Source organism: Felis catus, chromosome C1 (assembly GCF_018350175.1).
Source record: "Felis catus isolate Fca126 chromosome C1, F.catus_Fca126_mat1.0, whole genome shotgun sequence".
Lineage (NCBI taxonomy): Eukaryota > Metazoa > Chordata > Mammalia > Carnivora > Felidae > Felis > Felis catus.
In genome coordinates this window covers 153,620,630-153,643,318 of record NC_058375.1, presented here as the reverse complement: position 1 = coordinate 153,643,318, position 22,689 = coordinate 153,620,630, and the positions used below count along the sequence as shown (strand labels likewise).

The 22,689-nt window shown below is 39.6% G+C and overlaps 1 protein-coding gene across 3 annotated transcripts in view; it reads left to right on the top strand.

The window, feature by feature from the left end:
- GRB14 (growth factor receptor bound protein 14) overlaps positions 1-22,689 on the top strand; it is a 117,871-nt gene that overhangs the window by 59,876 nt on the left and 35,306 nt on the right. For all 3 annotated transcript variants that reach the window (XM_023259399.2, XM_023259398.2, XM_006935323.4), the window contains one exon: positions 13,855-14,011. In XM_023259399.2, coding sequence (XP_023115167.1) covers positions 13,855-14,011 — 157 coding nt within the window. The remainder of the gene's footprint in view (positions 1-13,854; positions 14,012-22,689) is intronic.

Below are 22,689 nucleotides of genomic sequence, written 5' to 3'. Positions count from 1 at the left end.
AACCAGTACAGTATTATTTCTGTCTACACGGAGTTCTCATTCTTGCTAAACCTCACCCTTTCTTCTGCCCTTTTTGTTGTATACAGGGTACCTTTGTTGCATATCCACCTAGGAAGGGTACCACAGAGACAAATGGATTTTGTGTTTTCACAAAATGTTTCCTTTCCTGAGAAGTGAGTTTTTAGGAAGTGAGCTACGGTAGAGAATGTTGGTGTGTTTTAGAGCCAGGCAGCTCTGAGTTCGAGCTCAGCTCTGTCACTGACCAGTGGTGCGACTTTGGGTGCCTTCTTGAAACTTTTCTGAGGATCATTTTCTCTGTCCTGGGGATGAGGATGTTTCCTCACAGAGCAGTTGGATAAATATTTAGAAATACTTGACATGTAGTAGAAGCTCGAAAAAATGTGAGTTTCTTCCCCACCCCCATCTGTGAAATGGCATGTTTTACTAGTTTCATAAACAGTTTAAAATCTCGCTATTACAATGAGAATAAATTGTTTTGTGCCCTGTCCTATTAAGATAGTTATCCTTGTAGTAAATGAATCAAACAAAAAGTAGTTGTCCTTGATATATTACAGCCAGGGAGAGGAAGGCAATGTGTTTCACATGCTGGTTCCCTCAGCTCTTTTACTGTAACTTTAGGTGGGCTGTAACTGAATTAAAAAAATAATAATCCAACTATTATATGCTGACAATTTTTACTTTTAAGCTGGGACCATAGATTTAAATATAATTAGATAGGTTCGATTATTTCTCTTTTCACTGTCCTGGGGAATATTAGGCAGGAACTTCTGGGTTATGTATTTGAAAGCGGTAAAATTGTGCCTAATATAGAGACATTTGTCTCAGTAGATAAAAGTGATGTTGCTGGAATGTTAGCTACATGATGGCAGAGGCAGTGTCACTTTTGATCATCACTGGACTCAAGTGCCCAACATGGGGCAGGTACAACATTGGTATATAATTACTGTTAGTTAAATAAACACAATGTTTGAAAAAATAGAATTGGACTGTTTGAATACTCACCTGTTATTGGCATTTCCTTCTCTACATTCGCGATCCTGTTGCATTCACTTCCTTTTCCCCTGGTTTCATACCTTGTGAAAAGCCACTCAGTCCACCCTGCATCGTCATTACATTTATCCAGCTCCAGCTTGCTGCTGTGGGCAACTCTGTGTACTCACTGCCCTCGACACACACCCAGAAAATGAAAACAGCTCTAACGTGTCCAGCACTGATTACACATTCTCTTTAGTCCTCATAAGAACCCTACAGGATTGGTGGACAATTCCAGTTTGGGACGAGGAGTGTGAGGCTTGGAGGAGTTAAGTGCTGCCCACAGCACACGTCCGGTCCGTGACCAGGCAGGACTGAGTTCCGGGCCAGCTCCGTGCATGCAGGAGGCCACCTCTCCCAGCTGCGTGGGCACACTTGTGGCGGGGCCTTTTCCATCTGCCGCTAAGAGCTCTCTGCCCTCTCTTGCAGTCCTTTGGTTGGACCAGTCTCACATTTCTGCCTATCTCTCTTCTTCCTCTTGTCATTTTATCTGGTTGTGTACTCAATCTTGCCCTAAAGGTGTAGCAACTAAACCCTATGTCAGAGTTTCTCAGCGCTCAATAGTACTGGAGAAGCCTCTGAGACTTACTGAATACCTTATTTGCTTTCAAAAATTTACAATAAAAATCACTTATATTAATTGAGCCCTATCAGTTTGCCAGCAGTTTGCCAATTTTTAGTATGAGGAATCTAACTCGTAACCTGGTGGTTGAGGATCTGATCACAGAGTGGACTGCAAAGTCCACCATCACCATGAACACCTGGACTGAACCTCCATATGAATGAGGGCCATGACCCACATTGTTCTGTGAACCACAGTGCCTGGTCCACATTTGGCAAGGAAGGCAGATTAAAAATAGGCTCGTTAATAGTCTCAGACCCTTGCCTGGGGGCAGTCTCAGGGCTGGCTCTCCTGACTATTAACCAGCACCGGAAGCCAAGTCTAGAAAATAAGAATCTCTTTTTGGCAGAAGAAAGAAGCAAGGCTTTTGGTAATTTCAGATATTAAACCCTCTGAGAGGGTAGGGTCAAGATTTTCTACCCCTGTAAGATATCAAAAACAGTTGCTCTTCAGACTGCTCCTAAAGAAGAGGAATTCAAAAATCATCTTTGGCAAAAACACCATTGTTAGAAAGTGATTATAAACGCTTCCTAGTCGGCCATGTACGGTTAGACGTATACATTCAGTTATGTTAGCGAAAATTTCAGGGATTTTATAGTTTCAGAAGATAAATTAGTTTGGGTAGTTCTATCAAGATTCAAAGAAATGTTTTGAAATTACCATTCTAAGTACCAGACTAACTCCAGCTTGAGTTCCAGGAAGGATTCTTGCTGAGGTGACTTGATATACAGTGTGTGTGTGTGTGTGTGTGTGTGTGTGTGTGTGTGTATGGTGTGTGTGTGTGTGTGTGTGTGTATATATATATGTATATATATATATATATATATATATATATATATATATATACATATATATATACACACACACACACACATATATTCCAAAAAATCCTTATTGAAGTTAGGATGTACACGATTGATCTGAAAAATTCCAATTGTTCAGAATATTTAAAAATAGCTTTAAACATTTTAAAAGCTTGTAATTATGATAGTACCTGCACAGGGTTAAGAATGTTAAAGTTGTAATTTTCAAAACATCGTTATTTTCTCTATTTGTACACGCTGAGAAGTAAAGACTCCCTCTGCTGGCTGTTTCAGGACATGCAGATTTCCGGCAAGTTAATATGGAGAAAAGTGAAACAAGGAGCAACCTGTCTTGATATTCCAAAAGCAAGGTGCTTTGGCACATACGTGCATTTTTATATTGTGGTTTTTAGTTATCTAACACTTTATCTGAGATGGCGTGTAGAAGCAGCGGCTTACAGCCACATGGAAGTTGGAGGAGCAGAGTGGCAAGAACCGAGGCAGGTCGGAGCCCAGAGAAGGGACTCTGCCTGGCTGTGCCGGGGAACAGCTAGCATCCCAAGCAAGTCAGACCCTCTTCAGTCTCGGCTTCTTTGTTTGTAAAATGAGAGGATGTCAGTGGATGTTGTCCAAGAGTCCTATTGACCTTTCATATTTTATGATTCAAGCAGCACTGACTGTATTTCTTGTACACAAATGTGCTTTATACATGTTTTTACTGATATAAAATAAATATTTAGCAAAGTGAAGGAAAGGTAAAATTACAAAAATGGTTATAAATCACTTGCTCCTAGTGCTGACACAGCATGGGAGTGTTAAGTCTAGAAAGTGATATTTTGTGTGCTATTATAAGTTTATACAATAATATCTCCCAAATGTCCCAGAAAGACAGCATAGCACATTTCATTGATCCTGTGACACCTTAAGTTACAAGAAGCATCCTTACGTTCTATGTTTCCAATGAAACTATGACAGACCACTGATGGTAAGTTACATCCAAGTTTCAGACAAGTTAAATGTGAGGAGATGTGCTTTTAAAAATTAGTAAAATAAGGCGGTTCCTGAAAGTGCTTCAACTGATGCCAGACAACCCAAGAATTGCAATAAAAAGTCCAGTGTTCTGGGCACTAATAAACATTCTCTTTCTACTCTTCATGTTTCCCCCTCCCTTTTCTTAACACTTTTTCCACCCCTCCCCAACTTGTCCTTCTCACTGTGTGAAACTGTTTTTTCACTTTTTTGCCTAGACATGTCTTATGGGTATTCTGGGAATAAATGATTGCTTAAACCCTGAAACGAGATACTGGAATAACATTGTGTCCAACATAAGCATGACCAGTGGTTTTCTGCTTTAAATATGAATAAGCATTAGCACTTGTGAAGGTTTTTCTTTTACTTCAAAGACGAATTAGTCAGCACTGGCATCTTCACAGGAATTACATGAGTTTTAAAAACACTGAGGCTTCAGAGAACACTCTTTTGATGAAGTCACTGGAAACATTAGTGTGGGATTTGGGATTTGACCCTCTTTATTCATATTGGATTTAGGTCCTAAAATAACACGCATATATGCATATGTAGATGTGTGTGTGCGTGGTTTAGGACATCTTTAGACTTTATTTTTAGTGTTTGCCTTCTTTTATAATGAAATTGGAGCTGTTTCTTTTGCCTTTTCCCCCTGCCACATAACAGAGCACACTGAAAGGGCTTCCAGTTTTTTAATCGCAAAACTGAACCCCCACTTGAGTCTTTCTGGCTACCCATGAGGGAGAAGAGAAGGAGCAACCTGTAGGGCTCTTGGCCTGAGAAGAAGGGCAGAAAGGGTCAAGAACAGAGTTGGAGTCTCAGAGAGGGTAGAGGGGTATCAGGGAGACTTTCTGCGTGCCCCTTGGCCTGCACACTGGGTCTCTTCTCCTGGATGGGAGACTGGCCAGGCCATGATGTGACAGTGTTACTGTTCTAATCTGTCAGGTGTGGCAGTGCTCAGTCCCCTGCAATGTCAACTTTGGGGCATTTCCACGCCGGGCCCCTTTGGCTTGATGCTGGATGGGAAACAAATTCATACATCATACATCTCCATCCGTATATTTTGAATTTATATCCAGAACTTCTGGAAGTTCTACATGTATCTCCAGTAACACAGGCCATTTTTTTAAAAAGTTTATTTATTTTGAGAATGAGAGAGTGTGTGTGCACAAGCAGGTGAGTGGCAGACAGAGGAGGAGAGAGAGAATCCCAAGCAGGCTCCATGCTGTCAGTGCACAGCCTGACTCAGATCTTGATCTCAGGAACCGTGAGATCGTGACCTGAGCCAAAATCAAGAGTTGGCACACTTAACCGACTGAGCCACACAGGCACCCCAGCAACACAGGTCCTTTAACTCTGAATTCATTTATGTGTTTATCCAATCAGGCCCTGTGATTTCCCCACTGAGATGAAATCGCATACAAATGTAGACAAGTTCAGAGTTTTTACAGAGATGGTGTGGGGGTGATCCAGCTTGTGACCTAGAGGACTGTGGACTCAGGGAAGGAGCCTGGCTCAGTCACTGGTGACTTGATGGATCTGCCTCACGGAACTCAGTTTGGTTAATAAACCCTCGTAGGGTAGATGTTCTGTTACTCGTCGCTGAACTGGTTCCTAAACGGTTAGGTGACCGTGTGGTTGTTTGCCATTATTCTCTTACCAATTTGTACACATGTTCTTGTGAACTTTCATTTAAAACTTAATTCTGTATTTCCAAGCATTGGGAAAAGGCATTCTGTCATTTGTGGATCTGAAAACTGCTCCCTTCCGTGGTGGGCTTCCTGCTGGTTTGCACCGATGGAAACCTGTGGTCCGCAGTGCTGGGTGAAGAGCCTTCTCGAACATGCCTCCTGACACTTGAGCTTCCTCACCCGCTCCTCATAACTTCGTGCCTCTGCTCTTGGCAAAGCGGTCTGTCTCTTGTTGCATGCGCGTTTTTTGCTTCTTCAGTCCTTGGTGTCTTTACTCCTAATATTTAATATTTGTCCTGCCCAGAGGTCCTCTGACCTTTTTTTTTTTTTTTGAATTCTCATAGAATACCAGAATTGAAATGGGCCAGAGAAGTCACCTTCTCCACCTTTATTCAGTTCACAGATTTCATGAAAGCTTTGCTTGTGTTTTCTCTTTGGTCTCTGGGTATTTTTTCTCCCCTGGAGGTTTTCAAACCCTATAAGGTTTCAAAGCTACTGTTTTGGAATGCCTAATGTTGTCTCCTGCAGGGCTATGCATGATGGCTTCATTTTTCACTATAAGAATAGTTTTGATTATCAGCTGTGTGCCAGGTACTGTACTAATTGCTAGAGACACAAGGGGAAGAAAACAGTGACATCATCCCTGCTGTCATGCAGCATTCTGAGCAGTGGAGGTTGATGGATAGTAATCACGTGGTTGTGCACATGCATACATGGCATGAAGGGCCTGGACCTAAACTGAGAGGGTCATTGAAACTTCCCCGCAGAAATAATGGCTCATGTGAGGGATGGAAAGTAGAAGGTGGGGAGATAGTGTACAAAGCAGCTCTAGTAGCATATGCAAAGGCCCCGTGTCGTGAAGGAGCACGGCTGTTTCAAGAAACTGAGAAAAACAAAATAATATGTTTGGAGTTAGAGAAGAAGGAAAGGATTATAGGGCGTAGATCTGAAAGGAATACAAGGGTATGGAATAGACAAGTTTGTGCCAGTCAGTTTCTGTAATTCTGATATTGGTGACAATACGTATTTTGAGTTATTATCTTATAACTAATTGAACCTGTGCTGCTCATGCTCAAGTAAAATGTGTTATTGAATATCTTTTTTAATGGAGAGAATGGAAGACATCCTACTACCTGACTTCTCTAAACCGTGTACTCTTTTGCTCTTAATAAATATTTGACAATTAGAAAAATAAAACAGAGTGGCCATAAAGAAGCAGTAGCTTTCCTTGAGCTGTTAGGGCCTTTTGAACAGTTTTTGTTTTTTAAAGTATGCCATTTTGCTAGAGATTTGGAATAAGTAGTAATGAATATATTATTTTCCATTTCCTTCAAGGGAACACAGTGAGTTACTTAATTCAAAATATCTGAGACTGTCTTCTCTTATCTTAGGACACTGCATTCCTTATGTAGAAGAATGTAAAAATCCAGGGCCACTCTGACCTTGATATAAAAATATTTCTCATGATTTAGGTACATTGCCTATCTGTTAAAAATAATAGAGTAAAAAATGGAAACATTAAAAGATAGCTTTATAATCCTATTGCACTTGGATGATAAACTTTTAAAGAGCTATAGAAAATAAACTTTCCTTGGGACCTAGTTGAGGTCACACCTCTAAGGGCCTTGTTTCTTACTTTCTATTAACCATACGTAAACAAAATAGATAATTAATGGATACAATGGATAAATTAATGTTTGTTTTTAGAAGTTATATACTTTCTTCATGGTAAGGTCTTAGTATTTAAATGTGATGTTTAAGTTATTGTAAATTAAATAGTAATTAATAAGAGTCAGTGTCTAATTAAATATTAAATGTAGTATTTAAATGTAGTTAATTTAAAAGTTAAATTTAAATTTTCCCAAAATAAAAACTTTGGCACAAGAGATAACCATGCCCCAATGATCTTTTTTTTTTCCTCCTCTTTTGCTCTTTCTTCTTATTTTCTTTCTTTATTTAAAAATTGTTTCTCACTTCATTCTGTGGATTCTTGGTCATGTATTTATGCATAATCCATGCTTATTTTTTACCTGCTGAGTGATTATCCCACCTTCCATCCCCCTCCTCTGAAAAAAAAAAAAAACAAGGATACATGGGGGAAAGCTACCCTGTATTAATTCCTCACCGGTGCTCCCTTCTGCTCTGTAACATTGCCGCATGACCAGATGGCAGTCCTGAGTTTGTCTCAGATATTCCAGGACGAATCCGGGCTGAGAAAGGACTATCTATACCATACCGTCACATTCCTGGGGTCTGCAGGGAGGAGCAGAACGGCTGCCCGTTGGGGCCTTGCCTAGAGCTTTCCTAAGGCTTTATGAATAATCCGCTCTGAGAATCAGAATTTCCAGTGATTGTAGCAGATGACTACCATGTGTGCTTTGGAGGCAAGGTGATACATATCGGATTGACTTTCAAATTTGATCCCTTTATTTTTTCAGAAATGGCCGTTGTTTGATTTTTAAATATTTTATATCTTTTAGTCTTGAGTCTTTAGGGGCCTCAAGCTTTCTTCTAAAAAGTTAACCATTTCTTGCCATCCCTGTATATTTGAATGTTGTTGTGTCTACCGCTTTGAAAATGGGTTATGTTAATTTTTTAGTCTTTTGCCTCCACTTACTTTTATGGAGGGCAGTCAGGGGAGTTGAAGTATAAAGTGTATGAACTGTCTTGATAAGGAGGACGTCAGCCAAAACAGAGATCTGCTTCAGCCACGTTTCAGCATATCCCCTGCGGGGGCTACTTTTCCTGTGTGGTACTATTTCACTAGTTGCCATATGCTCCCAGAGAAGTTTTTCAAACTGTAAACCACTCCAAAGGCCAAGGTTGCTCTGACTGTCAGGATTACAGTGACCGGGCAAGGCTTCCTAAACACAGCCTGTGTGTACCCTGTTGGCTGTCCTTGGGCATTCGCTCTGTTTATGCTGCCGGGATGTTATAATAAGACAGGCCTTATCAGTGCATGTCTCTCTTGCTAGTCAAGTATCTATCTGGTCATTGATGCAACAAAGAAAGTTCTTGTACTTTAGTGTCAGGCAGGATTTCTTCCTGCTGCTATATAATTTCAAATGATCAATTAGTATGAATAATATTTTTCTCCCCGTTTTTCACTTTATAAAGCAAGCTGGGAATTTAGATCACGGAACTTGAAATTATAATATCCCTTTATTAAGTAGCGTAATTATATGATTTTAAAATTTCTTTGTTACCACTCAGCGTGTAGAGGAAACAGGATGCCATTATGTTGCTCTAATAATTCTTAAGAACAGCCCTGCTACTTGTTTTTACCTAATCACAAAAGTTTTTAACTTAGTTTTAATCCATACTAGTCATGTAGGTTTTCAGATGATTTGACTTTTTTCCTTACATAGGACAGTTTTGTGTAGTAATACTTTTGGCAAGAGGCATATTCAACTCTAGTAGAGAGTTAAGGCTTATTAGATTAGCATTTCCTTTTTCGTGTATTTTAAGGAGAAATAAATACTCATAAAGTGAGACCTTTAACCAAGACACCCCTTTGTGGTATAAAGAATTTTTCACAATTAGTGAGTAGATTTGAGAGATGACAGGAATTTATTCCTGTGGAATATCAATTAAAATATAATTTTATCATTCTTAGGTAAATGTGTACTTTGGATAAATGTCAATTAAATAAGAGTTAAAAAATACAAATTTAAAATGAAACTCGAACAAAAGTACCAAGCTTTTTTTCCAGTGGGTGTTATTTATTTTAAAATGAGTACATGCACCTATTCTAAAAATTTGAGTTGGCCTAGCCCTTCTAAATTTATGTGTCTTGATTCTTGGCAACCTGTTGCTTTCAAATTTGCAGTAATATAGTCTGAAGAAAATAATGGCATTCCCTAATTGGTTAGATGCCTTTTCCTTCGCCTCTTGTTCAGTTCTTGCCCACTACTTGAATTTGGCTTAGGCTTCAGAATGTCTCCAGTTTTTTTTTTTTTTAATTTCTTTCCTTTAATATAAAAATATAGTAGATAAGAAAAAATAGAGCATGAAAAGTAAGAGGCATACTTCTGTTAGCCCAGGTGATGGGAGTTTTCTGTAAGAAAACATGGGTAGTCGGGAAGCCTTCCCAGCGACCTCCATGCCATTCCCATTTGCCCCCCATCTCCTGACGTGAGATTTGCCAGCTGGCCTCTGAGGGAACTGAGACAGTGGCTCATCACCGTGGCACATGAAGGAGCAGTCACAGGGTTGGATCCTCTTTTCCTCTCAAGAGTGGGCGTCTTTAGGGGCGCCTGGGTGGCGCAGTTGGTTGAGCGTCCGACTTCAGCCAGGTCACGATCTCGCGGTCCGTGAGTTCGAGCCCCGCGTCGGGCTCTGGGCTGATGGCTCGGAGCCTGGAGCCTGTTTCCGATTCTGTGTCTCCCTCTCTCTCTGCCCCTCCCCCGTTCATGCTCTGTCTCTCTCTGTCCCAAAAATAAATAAACGTTGAAAAAAAAAATTAAAAAAAAAAAAAAGAGTGGGCGTCTTTGTCAGGAGCATGCAGCAGGGCCTGACCCAGTCAGCGTCAGCCAGAGCACGTGGAGGTGCAGTGGACAGAATCCCTTAGAATCCCACCGGTTGTCTGTCACAGATACAGGTCCTCAGGACACGCCCTTAAGAACACTAGCCTCCCTGCTTGCAGTCAGGGGAAACACGGAGATTACAGGCAGATCTTGGGATCTTTGTGAACCACATGTGTTAACCAGAAAGCGAGTGAATTGATGTGAAAGGTCAAACAGTTGCATCTGATCTTGGTGATGTATTTTCACGACCTTTCTCATATGACCTTATGTAGCAACCTCAATGACTGCGAAACTCAGAACTGCCCACAAACAGCGATATTGAGTCAATTCTTACCTAGGACTGTTTGTAAGAAAACATGTATATCTGTGGATCATTGAGAAGAATTTGAATTTACTGAGCATTACGATTTAATAATCATACACTTTGTGACAAAATATTTTTAAATTAAAGTTTATAAATAGGTATTGAGTACTTACTATGTCAAAACGCTTTGGCTCTTCAGGGGTACAAAGTTCATTTGTTCCGAAGATCTTTATTAAGCCATACATACGCTGCCTTGGGCCAGGTACCTGAAATATGATGTCAAATGGTAAATAAACAGAGATTTTCCCTGAAGAAATTTATTAGTACAATTGAGGAGAAGGGCCTGCAAATAGAAAATTATAAAATAAGAGTATGTAAAAGAGTAATATAAATTACAAAGGCTTGGGCAGTCAGGGAAGACGTTCTGGAGGAAGTGCCATGGAAACTGGGGCCAAACAGTAAGTAGGAATTTGCCAAATAAGGTACGTTGTTGGTGGTTGGAGTGTTGATCCCAGTTAGAGGGTACCTCACATGCAACTAAAAAAGAACAGCTTACAAGTACCTGACCTATTTGGCTAGGATCGTAGAATGACCTGTAATATAGGCTGGTTTCCTGGAGAATGTACATGTCGTGTGCATCCTAGAGTTTGGGCTTTATTCCATGTGTTCCCACTTTCCTGGGTCCCTTTCTACCTCATGTTATCTTTCAGACTTTCTTGCCTCTAAGTCACCATTAGTATTGGTACTTCTCAGGGTTCAGTCCTAGATTCTCTTTTTCTTTTGTTTTTCCTTTTCTCCCTCGCCAGGTGTATCCGTGTCCATGGGTTTGTTTATGACTTAAAAGCTCGATGGTTCTTAAGTCAATTCTGAACTTAGGACGATACATCCCTATTACCACCATCCTGCCCATCACCTCAGTTTCCTTCCTCTTTGCTGCTCCTGCCATCCCTGACTCCTCTCAGTCTTTAGAACTTGCCAAATTCCTTCTTACCCAAGGGACTTCTGTTCCCTTAGCTGAAATGCTCTCACCTTCTCTTGGCCTGGCTCTAGCCCACTCTTCAAGTCTTGGCTTACATTATCACTTTTTCACAGATACCTTCCAGGTCTCTCACCCTAACCTAAGCCCCATTTTATGATTAGTAATATGCCATACTTTTATGCTCTAGTTGGTAATTAGTATTTTTTTAATACTGCTTTCCCTACTAGACTTGAAGCTCTCTGAAATGAACAACAGTCTCTGACTGTGACAGACAGCCTTACATTAAAACACTTAGCAAAGGATGTGCACCTTATAAGGGGTCTTAGTAAATATGATGAGCTGCTTGAGTTGGGACAACAAGGAGCCACTGAAGAATCTTAGTAGCAGAACGACCTGATTGGATTGGCAATAAGCAAGTTTCTTCTGCCAACAGTATGGAGATTGACCTGGAGGGGGTCCATGGCTAGAGCAAGGGAGAAAAGTAGGTAGGTGTTACCAGTAGACACGGCACATATAAAAACACGAAGAAATCAAATTCACTTGTTCCAGGGGCTCTGAGATATTCTCAAGATAATTTTCATCTCTTAGCGTGGCTTACTCCACGTGGGCCTCATTTTCCCACACTCTTTCTCTTTGTGAACAATAACAGCTTCGTCCTACGTCTGCCCAATAGAAAAGAGGGTCCACTCTACGGTTATGTGAACAGATATCCAGATTGGCTCTGACTGGCTCTGATGAGGTCATACGCCCTTCTCTGAAGTAATAACTGTTGCCAGAGGGATTCTGGGTGCTGGTGGATCAGTCTGGATACTATCTATCTGGATCTGAGGCAGTGGTATGAACCGGTATGGTAAGACATGTTTTTGTATACATGCTCCTACCACGGCTGATTTCAAGCTGGATGCCTGACTTGCAGCTCCTGAGTGTTTAACAGCCAGCTCTGGTAAGCCTGTCCCTGCAGCTCTAGGTCTCCATGGCTGAGCTGGAGGGAGAGCTGCAGGGGTCACAAGGACCGATGGTGAGGGAGGGAGTGTGCTCTAAAAGGCAACCAGAATATTGTTAGAGAAGACAGGTAGGTACCTGGTAGCCAGTCTACCAAGGAAATTTGCACTGTACTATGCATAAAGTATACTTCGGTGTCATGATTTTCGTTTACCTAAGAATTTTTTAAAGTTCCTATATCATTTCCTTGAATAACATGCTGAGACATTATATAATATTCCATTCTATGAAAGTACTGCCATTTACCGTTCTTTTATAGTTGAATATTTAGATTAATAGAATTATATGTAACGCTTTGCTGGGTATGTCTATGCCTAAAGCCATTTTCCACATTTAGGACAGATTTACTGAGATGGTTTACGTAAGGGAAATTACTGAATCAACGGAATGGACCTTTTAATGCTTTTGAATACTTTCCAATAGGTGTACAAAATAGTTTTACCAATTATATCACTCCTATCACTGTAAGAGAGCAAGTATTTCATCACACTGTTATTAAGTGTAATTTAAAAAAAAAATGGTAGGACAAGGGCACCTGAGTGGCTCAGTCGGTTATGCATGAAACTCTTGATTTTGGCTCAGGTCATAATCTCACAGTTCGTGAGACCAAACCCTGCATTGGGCTCTGCGTTGACAGGGCAGATCCTGCTTGGGATTCTCTCTTTCCTCTCTCTGCCCCTCCCCTGCTTGTGCGCATGTGCTCTCTCTCAAAATAAATAAACATTAAAAAAATTGGTAGGACAAAATTGATAAATCATTTTTATTTGCATTTGTTTGAATTACTAAAAATGTTGAAATGTCTATTTTTGTAACAAGTGTATTTCTTATAGTGAATTTTCATACCATTTCCCACTTGTGTGTGTAAATGTTGATCTTACTATACTATTATCGTAGGTGTTTATCTTCTTATAATTAATTTAATTAATATACAACCATACTATAGTTAATAATGGAAATTCTAACACAGAGCACAACTTGGTAAATGTTAAGGGGAGTGTTGTATATGAAATTCTCTCTAATTCTGTATAATTTAGAGTAAGATTAGCTGCTGTGATAGATAAATACAAATTCACAGTAAGTGAACACAATAAAAGTTTATTTCTTGCTCATGTCAAAGTTCCATATGGGTGTTCTTAGTTGGGCACCTTTCGTGTGGTCATGGTGGGATAAAGACTCTTTTTGTCCTATGGCTTTTCTTCCCTCTAGGTCCTTGTAGTCATTTCCATTCAGTGGGAGGGTGGCCTAACAATGGGGGACAATATGTGGGAGATCTTTATGGATGAGGCCTGAAAGTGCCACATTGAATGTGCTTACATTCCATTGACTAAAACTCAATCCCATGGATACAACTAATTGCAAGGGGGAAAAAATGATTTGGTACACATCTAGCCAGTCTTTGCCCGAGTTTCAAGAACCTGAAAATAGAGACATCTTTCCATAAAGGCTGATTTACTTACTGCTTTTACTACCTGTATATATCTGGGAATGAATAGCCCATGTTACTTGGATTACAGGATTTAAATATGGAATGGAAATTTTTAAGTATTGTTAAGGGATATATAGCTTTTTAATAGACCAGAGTGGTAGAGAAATGACAGCAAATGGTCACTGAACGTCCTCTACTTTAGACACTGAAGAGAAGAGAGTAGAAGTTGTCACACATAGTGATTTGACATGTTATGAACAAGTTTTGGATAGGCAACATTTTTTCAGTGTTTTAGAAAATTAAATGTACAAGAATCCATATAAGGACTTTGTAATTAGCTCAGCCAATAAGTTTGACGACTTATTAGAGTGATATTTTTTAATAGACTATTTTAGCTCATTTTCTTATTTCTACCTACACAGGTAATTAAAGTATACAGTGAAGATGAAACCAGCAGGGCTGTAGAGGTACCCAGTGACATAACTGCCCGAGATGTTTGCCAGCTGTTGATCCTGAAGAATCATTACATTGATGACCACAGCTGGACCCTTTTTGAGCATCTGCCTCACATAGGTCTAGGTAAGGATACAGAACCGTAGTCCATATCCTTGCTTTTCCGTTCCTTATAGCTTCAATCATATGGCAAAGAGTTTCTTCAGACGTAGAAAAATAGAAGAGAATTATGAATAGTCTTTTTCTTTATTTTTGGTGTTGTTGGTTGGGACACAAAGAATGTAGCACAAAATGAAAGTAAGGGTAGAAATATTACACATTTAGCACACTTCTTTGTTTAAATAATGATTTAGAGAAATTTGGGAGCCAAAACACAGAGTCCAAGTTGATAGAAAGATAAATGCCATAATAATCGTTGGTAGCACGGGGAACATTTTTTGAGAAGTTAATGAAATAAGCTGTTATCTGAACTACTTTTTGAACTGGTTGTAGTGAAGACACGGGAAATTTCTACACTGGTGCTTCTCTTTATGGATGTGTAAACCCTAAATTTTTCTAGAAGAACTAAGTAACTCTTTTACATTTTAAAGTCATAAATATAAAGAGTAATCTTCAGAAATATTTTGTAAATTGGAAATGCAGCTCTGTGTTGTAAAATGTAGAGGGCTTTCTCCTCCATTTTTTAAAACAAGTTAAAAGAATTTTCATTCTTCTGTTGGAGTGAGACAGAATTTGGCGACAGTTTTATTTCACATTTTCTTATTTTTACAGGTATTAGTGTTAAAGAACATGTTCCCCTAATAAATAGTGAAAAAGAAAGGGGTTTGTTATGTTCATGCCATCCGATTCTTTGAATCCCATATTTGTTTCCTGCGGCTGCTCTAACACATTGCTATACACCTGGTGACTTACAACAACCAAACTTTATTCTTGTGGCTCTGGAGGCCAGAGGTCTAAAATCAGTATCGTCGGGTTGAACTTAAGGCATCGGCAGGGATGCGCTTCTCTTGGAGGCTGTAGAAGACCAGCTGTTCCCGCACTCTTCCGGCTTCTGGTGGCGGCCCGCATTCCTCGGCTATGGCCATGTCACTTCAGTCCCTACTTTCGTGGTCACACTGGATTTTCCTCCTCTGTCTGTGTCAAATCACCCTCTGCCTCTGTCTTATAAAAATGGTATCATTTAGAGTTTACCTGGATAATCCAGGATAATCTCTTCGTTTTAAGGTCCCTTAATCACATCTGCAAAATTCTTCTTCTTTTTTTTTTTTTTTTTGGCCATATTAGGTAAAATTCACAGAAAACCTGAATTCTGAAGGTATGCTATATGGGCCAGGGCAACTTGCTGTCATTGCCTTCCCAGGGCAGAAAAAGTTCAACATATATTTTCTGTGTTGATATTTGTGACTAATTTAACTTCTATTCATGACCATTAATCTCCTTAAAGTATGATGTTGACTCTCAATAGACATCTGCCATATTCTAAACTTATCTTGTTTACATATGCTCTTAATTAGCATATGAAATTACAGTATTCTATACTATTAATTTTTTCTTTGGGAGCAACTTAAAAAACATTTTTTTTTTTTGGTTATAGTCACGACAGTTTATCCCTAACAAATAGCTTGAAACTCAATAATAAAAATCTACTCTGTAAATCACTGAAACCACAGCAAGTGATATTAAGGAATAAAACGCACAGGTCTTTTAATGTTGAGGCTTCAAGTGGAACGCTGAGAATTAATTTGAGTTGCATACTAAGTTTAAGATTTTAGGCATCAAATAGAAATATGTTTCTCCATTACTCTATTTTCTGGAAATGCTGAAATAAAATCAAAGATGTGAGAATATTGTCTCATGGCTTTGTCAACCATGCATCAGGCCAAAGATTATGGGAAAGAAATGGGGTTCCACAGCCTTCTTGTGTTCTTTTTCCTCCTTTTGGTTTTCACTCAGATTATATCTTTAAATAGTAGAAAAGCTGCAGGCGTGGTGCTCTCCAAATACTGATGCATTTTAGATTTACCATCTTCCATATCTGTATTTATTTATTAGCTGCTTTATTTCTGTAAGGATACACTGAAACATTAGATGATAGCTAACAAATATCTATTTTCTTCACTTATTTATTATTGTCTAATTTCTCTATTTTAACATAATCTGTAATTATACTGTGCATTTACTTTTGTAGACTTTGTGTGTGTGTGTGTGTGGGTGTATGTGTGTGTGCGCTTAAAAATACCTCTTCTTTTTCTTTTTCTTTTTTTTTTCATTTCACTTTACAGATTCCACAAAAACTAGGAACTCTCCCTGCCTTTTCCTGTTGACTTCCTCAAACAATTTAGCAGATATTTATTGACTATTTTATACCCAGCCTTAGATCGTGGGGGTACAGTATGAACATGATAGACAAAAAAAAACAAAAGAACAAACAAAAGAAAAAACCCACTGCCCTTGTGAGTTTGCATTTTCGAGGGAAGAGAAAGATAAGAGGCAAATGACTAAAATTTGTAACCCCTTAAATGATGATAAGTATGGGTTTCTCCTGATATCCAAAAGCAGAGTGCTCTTACTGAAAACTTTCATAAGCTGAAACTGTATAAAGCAAAGAAGCATTTACCATTAATTTATATGGAACAATATTTGAGCATTCCCAGACCCCACAAATAATCTCTCTTAGTATTTTCTGGTGTCTCAGGGTGCATCTTGCCAACAGATGCACAGAATAAATCAAGATAAAGCCCAGATGCTCACAGACTAAGTTCAAAGCTATGGTGGCTTGACGCTGAGATGCTGAGTGCAGTTCCCTAGAAGGAGCTTGGCGGGGCCATGTTGCTGCTCTCCAGGGTGCACGCTGCCTCTATAAGGGCTCGCTGCAAAGCAAACGCTGATTGGTATTTTCATTTTTCACCTTTTTATGTAAAAGTAAAAACCCTCTTTGGATTTCTGCAGGTTGGCAAAAACAGGTACTAATGTAGGTCTTTTGTAAAAGCAAAGTGTTGTAATGCGAACTTTTGAAAAGCTGGAACTTTTGAAAAGCCTATACTGGGAGAAAAGGAAGGCAGGAAGAAGGAAAGAGCATGCTGGGGGTGAGTGGGCGATGCATTTTATTTCTTATTTTTATTACTTTGAAAGAGAGAGAGAAAGCGTGCAGTAGCAGGGGAGGGGCAAAAAGAGAGGGAGACAGAGAGTCCTAAGCAGGCTCCACACTGTCAGTACAGAGTCCGATGCAGGGCTCGAACCCGCAAACCGTGAGATTATGACCTGAGCTGAAATCAAGAGTCATTAACGGAATGAGGCACCCAGGTGCCCCAGGAGATGCACTTTAAAAAAAGGGATCAGGGAAGATGTCCCTGATAACATCATGTGGAGGAGAATATTTGTGGCACTGTGCTCAGGCAGCAGCCAGAGGCCAGCACTTCTGGAATAAGGTGGGGAGTGAGGGAGTGGACTTCAGTAGGGCAGCCACAGAGCCAGCACCTGTAGGGTCTCTTAGGCCACGGAGGGGCTTGACTTTTCCATTGAGTGACAGAAAAAGTGACTGGAGGTCTTGGAGTCAGAGAGCAAATATGATCCTGATTTAGTTTTGAAAGTACAGTTGACCCTTGAATAACGTGGATTTGAAGTCCACGGATCTACTTATATGTGGATTTTTTCTAATAAATGCGGTCCAGTACTGTAAATTTATTTTCTCTTCCTTATAAATTTTCTTGATAACGTTTTTCTCTAGTTTATTGTAAGAGTACAGTATATAATACATATAACCTCAAAGTATTCATGGACTGTTTATATTACCAATAAGTCTTCCAGTCAGCAGTAGGCTATTAGTAATTAAGTTTTGGGGTAGTCAAGTTTCATACAGATTTTTTACTACAAGGGGAGATCTGCACCCCTGTCGTCCACATGGTTCAAGGGTCAGCTGTATACTGGTAAGAAGGCCAGAATTCAACCTTCTAGAGGCTAAGCCACTTTATTTTGCTTCTACATCAGATTAACTGTGGCTTTCTGGATTGATCCTGGCGCATATGTAATTTCTGCTGGTTGCTCATGCCCCACTGTACCATCTTCACGATATTGTCTACCCACGTATGAGGTGTAGTATTGGTGAGACCCTGATGCATTATGGGCAAGAATGTTGTAACTTGTAGGATAGATGAGAGTTAAGGGTTTTCTGTACTTTAGTTCACGTTAATGACCACGATAAGCTTAGGAAAGTTTCAGAGACATTTTATGTTGTTAAAATAAATGTGCTATTGTTGTTGCTTCTGATCCAGTAAAGCACACCACAGATTACTAAAGTCAGAAGGAGGAGCACTTGATATTCAACGTATAGTATGTATATGGAATCTAAAGTCTGTTTTCAGAGTGGCATTTTCTGTGGCAAAGGAAACGTCCCTCTTATTAGTTTTTTTTAATATAAATGCATGTGTGTGATAGCTGTTATTAATGTGCATCTTATATGTGCAAGGCACAGAGTGAGAGGTTTAATATTAATCTTGATAGATGTTCATATTACTTAGCCTCATGGTGACCCTGCAAGATATGTTTTTTTTTTACAGCTGCATTTACATATAGGAATACAAAGATTCAGTGATGAGATACCTTGCCCAGAGTCAAATGTTGCTCAAGTCTAGGTCCTTTTACATTCTTAAAGTCTTTGCGTTTTCCATTGAAATGAGTTTGTCTCTCCTCATCCCAGTAGACAACCGGTCCAGGGATTCTGTGGTTGATTTGTCTCTGTCTCACTCTGTGTCTCTTTCATGTGTGATGTGAGTACAAGTTAAAATTTTGAACCCTCAAGAACATTTTTCAGTAAATGTTTCTTACCAAGTGGTATTGAAGTTATTGGGAGCAAACCGATCTATCCTGTTCACTTTATAGTACAGCCAGTTATTTCTTCTGGCCGAGCAAGAGGATCATGTTGGAAATGACTTCTCCTTGAATTTGTATACAGCATAAACAGTAACATGACTTTTGGAACTTTGAGTACACTATCAATAGTTCATATCCTCTGGCAATAATTATTAATGTATGTTGCTGAGAATTTTAATAGGCAGAGTAAATCATTGAAGGCAGCTAAACATCCTCATTTTGTTATGAATCTCTGATTTTCCTGATTTTGGATCATCTTATGATGAGGTTCTAGTTGCACACAGTTTTATAGACATTGAATTTAAAACATCAGTACATCTACAAACGTTTGCCCTTCTCTCTGTGTTGATGTTTTGTAACTGGTGTGTTTTACTTCATAGCCACTGGATGTCACTGTGGTTCCCCAGATGGAGCTCTTTGCTTTTACAATCAGTGTTAAGTGGACTGAGGGGGGAGTGGGGCGGGGGCAGAAACTTCAGTTTTAAGTCCTCTGGAACTTAATGGGATCCATGTTTGTCTTGCTCCCATTTTGATTCCTAATTGAAGCCACGGTATGAAGCAGTGGCAATTAACACAATACCTCAAGCGCATACCTATGGACTCCTCGGGAAGAAGAATTAATTGTATTTTAGTGTCATTGCTGGGGACAGCTGAGAGTTCCATTGTGAATATCATTGTGGAGTGGCTTTAATAAGCAAAATGAATGACTGGAGGCTTTTAATGAAACCATTTTTATGTGTGCAGCTGTCCCCACGTGATCTCTTTAAGACAGAAACAGTGCACAACAGTGGTAAAAAGGAGCTTCACAGTCGCCTGCTTTGAAGCTGTTCCTTTACTTTTTTTTTTTTTTTTTCTTTTTTACCAAAGAAGCACAAGTGTTGTTCCTGTTGTCTGGAGCCGAAACGTGGTTGTACTTTCACCGTTGTTTGTAACCTACCAGCCATCAGAATTGTGACCACTCTTATCACCAGTACCAATAATTGTGAAGCTTTTAGGATATGTGGCGCTAGGCTTCCTTCTCTGCTGAAACTGACCTGAGCTCTGAGGAGGCGTGGTGTCCTGGTGGCACGCCAAGACTGGAGGCAGAGAATATGAACCAGTGGGGTGCCTGAGTGGCTCAGTCAGTTGAGCATTTGACTTTGGCTCAGGTCATGATCTCGCGGTTCATGAGTTTGAGCCCCGCATCCAGCTTGCTGCCAGTTCGTGAGTTCAAGCCCTGCATCCAGCTCGACGCTGTCTGCGTGGAACCTTCAGATCCTCTTTTCCCTCCCTCTCTCTGCTCCTCCCCTGTTTGTGCTCTCTCTCTCAAAAATAAACATCAAAAAAAGAAAGAAGAAAGAAAAGAAAAGAAAAGAAAAGAAAAGAAAAGAAAAGAAAAGAAAAGAAAAGAAAAGAAAAGAAAAGAAAAAAGAAAAGAAAAAAGAAAAGAAAAGAAAAGAAAAGAAAAGAAAAGAAAAGAAAAGAAAAGAAAAGAAAAGAAAAGAAAAAAGAAAAGATGAACCAGCGAAGAGTTATAACTAAATCTGCCTCCTGGTCCAGCTGATTTTTCCTTCTCGCTGTTCTCCTAGCCTGCATTCAGGTCTTATCATCTCTCTCCTCAGGTATTATATTAGCCTTATAACAGGTCCCTTTGCCTCTGGTCATACCAAGGTTATCCTTGTGAATGCAGCCCTGATTCTTCATGCATTAGGGCCCAAGGTCCTTTGCAGGGCTTATAACACCTATGACCTGACTATCTCTCCTGTCTCCAGCCTTGTGTCTCCCCCTCTTCTTCCTGTACGTTTATACATTAAAGAAGTTCCTGTAGTCGCCCGCATACACTACAGTTTCCACTCCTTGGTTTCCTTGCTTGTGCTGTTAGGATTCTCAGCAAGTTCTTTCTCACCTGTCTTTACCTGGCTATGCCTCTTCCAAGGCTTACTTGGAATTTTAGTTAAAAATGATAGTAAGGTATAACTGGTAGCCATTTCCTAAAAATATTATGAAAACAAAGCAAGATGAAAACCCTCAGTTGTCCAAGCTGACAGCCAGCTAACGTAGTGCCATGGTTTGAGAGAGAGAAAGAAAAGCATTAGGAGGCATCCCATGCTCAGCCTTATCAAGTAGAGTTGCCCCTTCCCTCTGAGAGCAGGTAGGGAGACAGGTCTGTCTCTTCTGTGTTCCAGTTAGGATACTTGCTGTTCTTGAGACAATTAGGGTACTTACTGGCACCACTGTTTCTTATACATCCTTTAGGAAATTGCAAATCCTGAAAATAACAGAGTGGTGCCAGAAACACTGGGAGTGATCGTGATGGATTGTGTCCCAGGAGGGGATGTTCCCACAGGTACATGCTGGACTGGGGTGTGGAAAACAAGCAAATTTGGCCAAGAAATAGGCATAGGACTGTTCAAGCAGGGTTATTTACAATATCGATGAATTAGAAAAATGTTATAGCAATCAAGGGATGTAATAAAGTACATCCGTAGTATGTAAGTTATGCAGCTTTTGATCATGTTTTCGGAGTCCTCCCTTTGAAAACTGATATGGGCAGATATAAAATCATAATGATGACTGACTGGATGTGTGTATACATATATACACACACACACAGTGTCTCCTAAATTTCATATACATACATTCATACGGACCCAGGGAAAAAACAAGAAGGGATTATACTGAAATTTTAAGTGCTAATTCCTGATTGGTAAGCTTAAAAATGGATTGTGATTGTCAGCTGCCCATGCTTTTCAAGTTTACTATAGTGGAAATGTATTATTTTAGAATCAAAAAAAAAAAAAAAAGAAACACAGTTTTAAAAACTTAAGAAATTTTAAAAGATTTAAGACATCTTCCTGAAGCTCCAAGTTGGGCCAACTACCCGTCTTCTGAGCTGCTGTAACATTTTCTGCAACTATCTTTTTTTTTTAATTTTTTTTAATGTTTATTTATTTTTGAGAGCAAGAGAGACAGAGTGTGGGTGGGAGAAGGGGAGAGAGAGAGTGAGACATGGAATCTGAAGCAGGCTCCAGGCTCTGAGCTGTCAGCATGGAGTACGACACGGGGCTTGAACCCACGGACCGTGAGATCATGACCTGAGCCAAAGTCGGACGCTTAACTGATTGAGCCACCCAGGCACCCCTTCTGCAAATATCTTAATAGTGGTCATATTATGAAAACTAGACGGTAGTTCCATGAGAGATGGATCTCTGAATACATCTTTGTAAGCCAGGGTTTAAGACAAATAAATGGTTTCTGAACTAAAACATACTAAACTATAAGGTACTTATATCAAGCAGTTCAAAGGATGGATTACAACGTACATAGAAGGAAAAGACTTGGAAAAGAAGCCAAAGAAATCAGATGCAATGCTCAGATGGAAATTTATTGTAAGTCTGTAAAGGATGTATTTCGTAACTTAGAATTTATGGAAGCAGTTTCTAAACTCTTCGGTTATTTACCAGCCAGCTTGAGGTAATGTATATGCAAATGATTTGCAGAAAAGTAAGATTTCTATGAATACAAGTTGTGATCGGTGAGTCTGAGTTAATATGAAGACTACTTCAATTTGTTGAACAATAATCTTCAGGGCCTTTATAGCCATCAAACTAAGTGTCATAATTTTCCTAATAATTGTACTTGGGGAGCTGAATATGGTGGTAGCAATTTTTCCAGGGGATCTCTCTGGTATTAAGTAGTTTTCTTAGGTTAAGGAACCTTTCAGAATCGAGCCTTATTTAATTCTTTGCTTCTCCAGTTTTTGTTTTGCTTGGTCAGAGGCTGTTCATTTTTATCTGAAAATAAGATTGACAAAATGTATGTAGTTTCTACCTAGCCCAGAGAAGTACAAGGATCATTTGTCTCCTGGAGTTTCCTGTAACAAAGGTATACAAAGAATTGTTTTCTGGGCGAATTAGAGGTAAAAGCCACTTTTGTTTCTTCTCTTATCAAGTGAT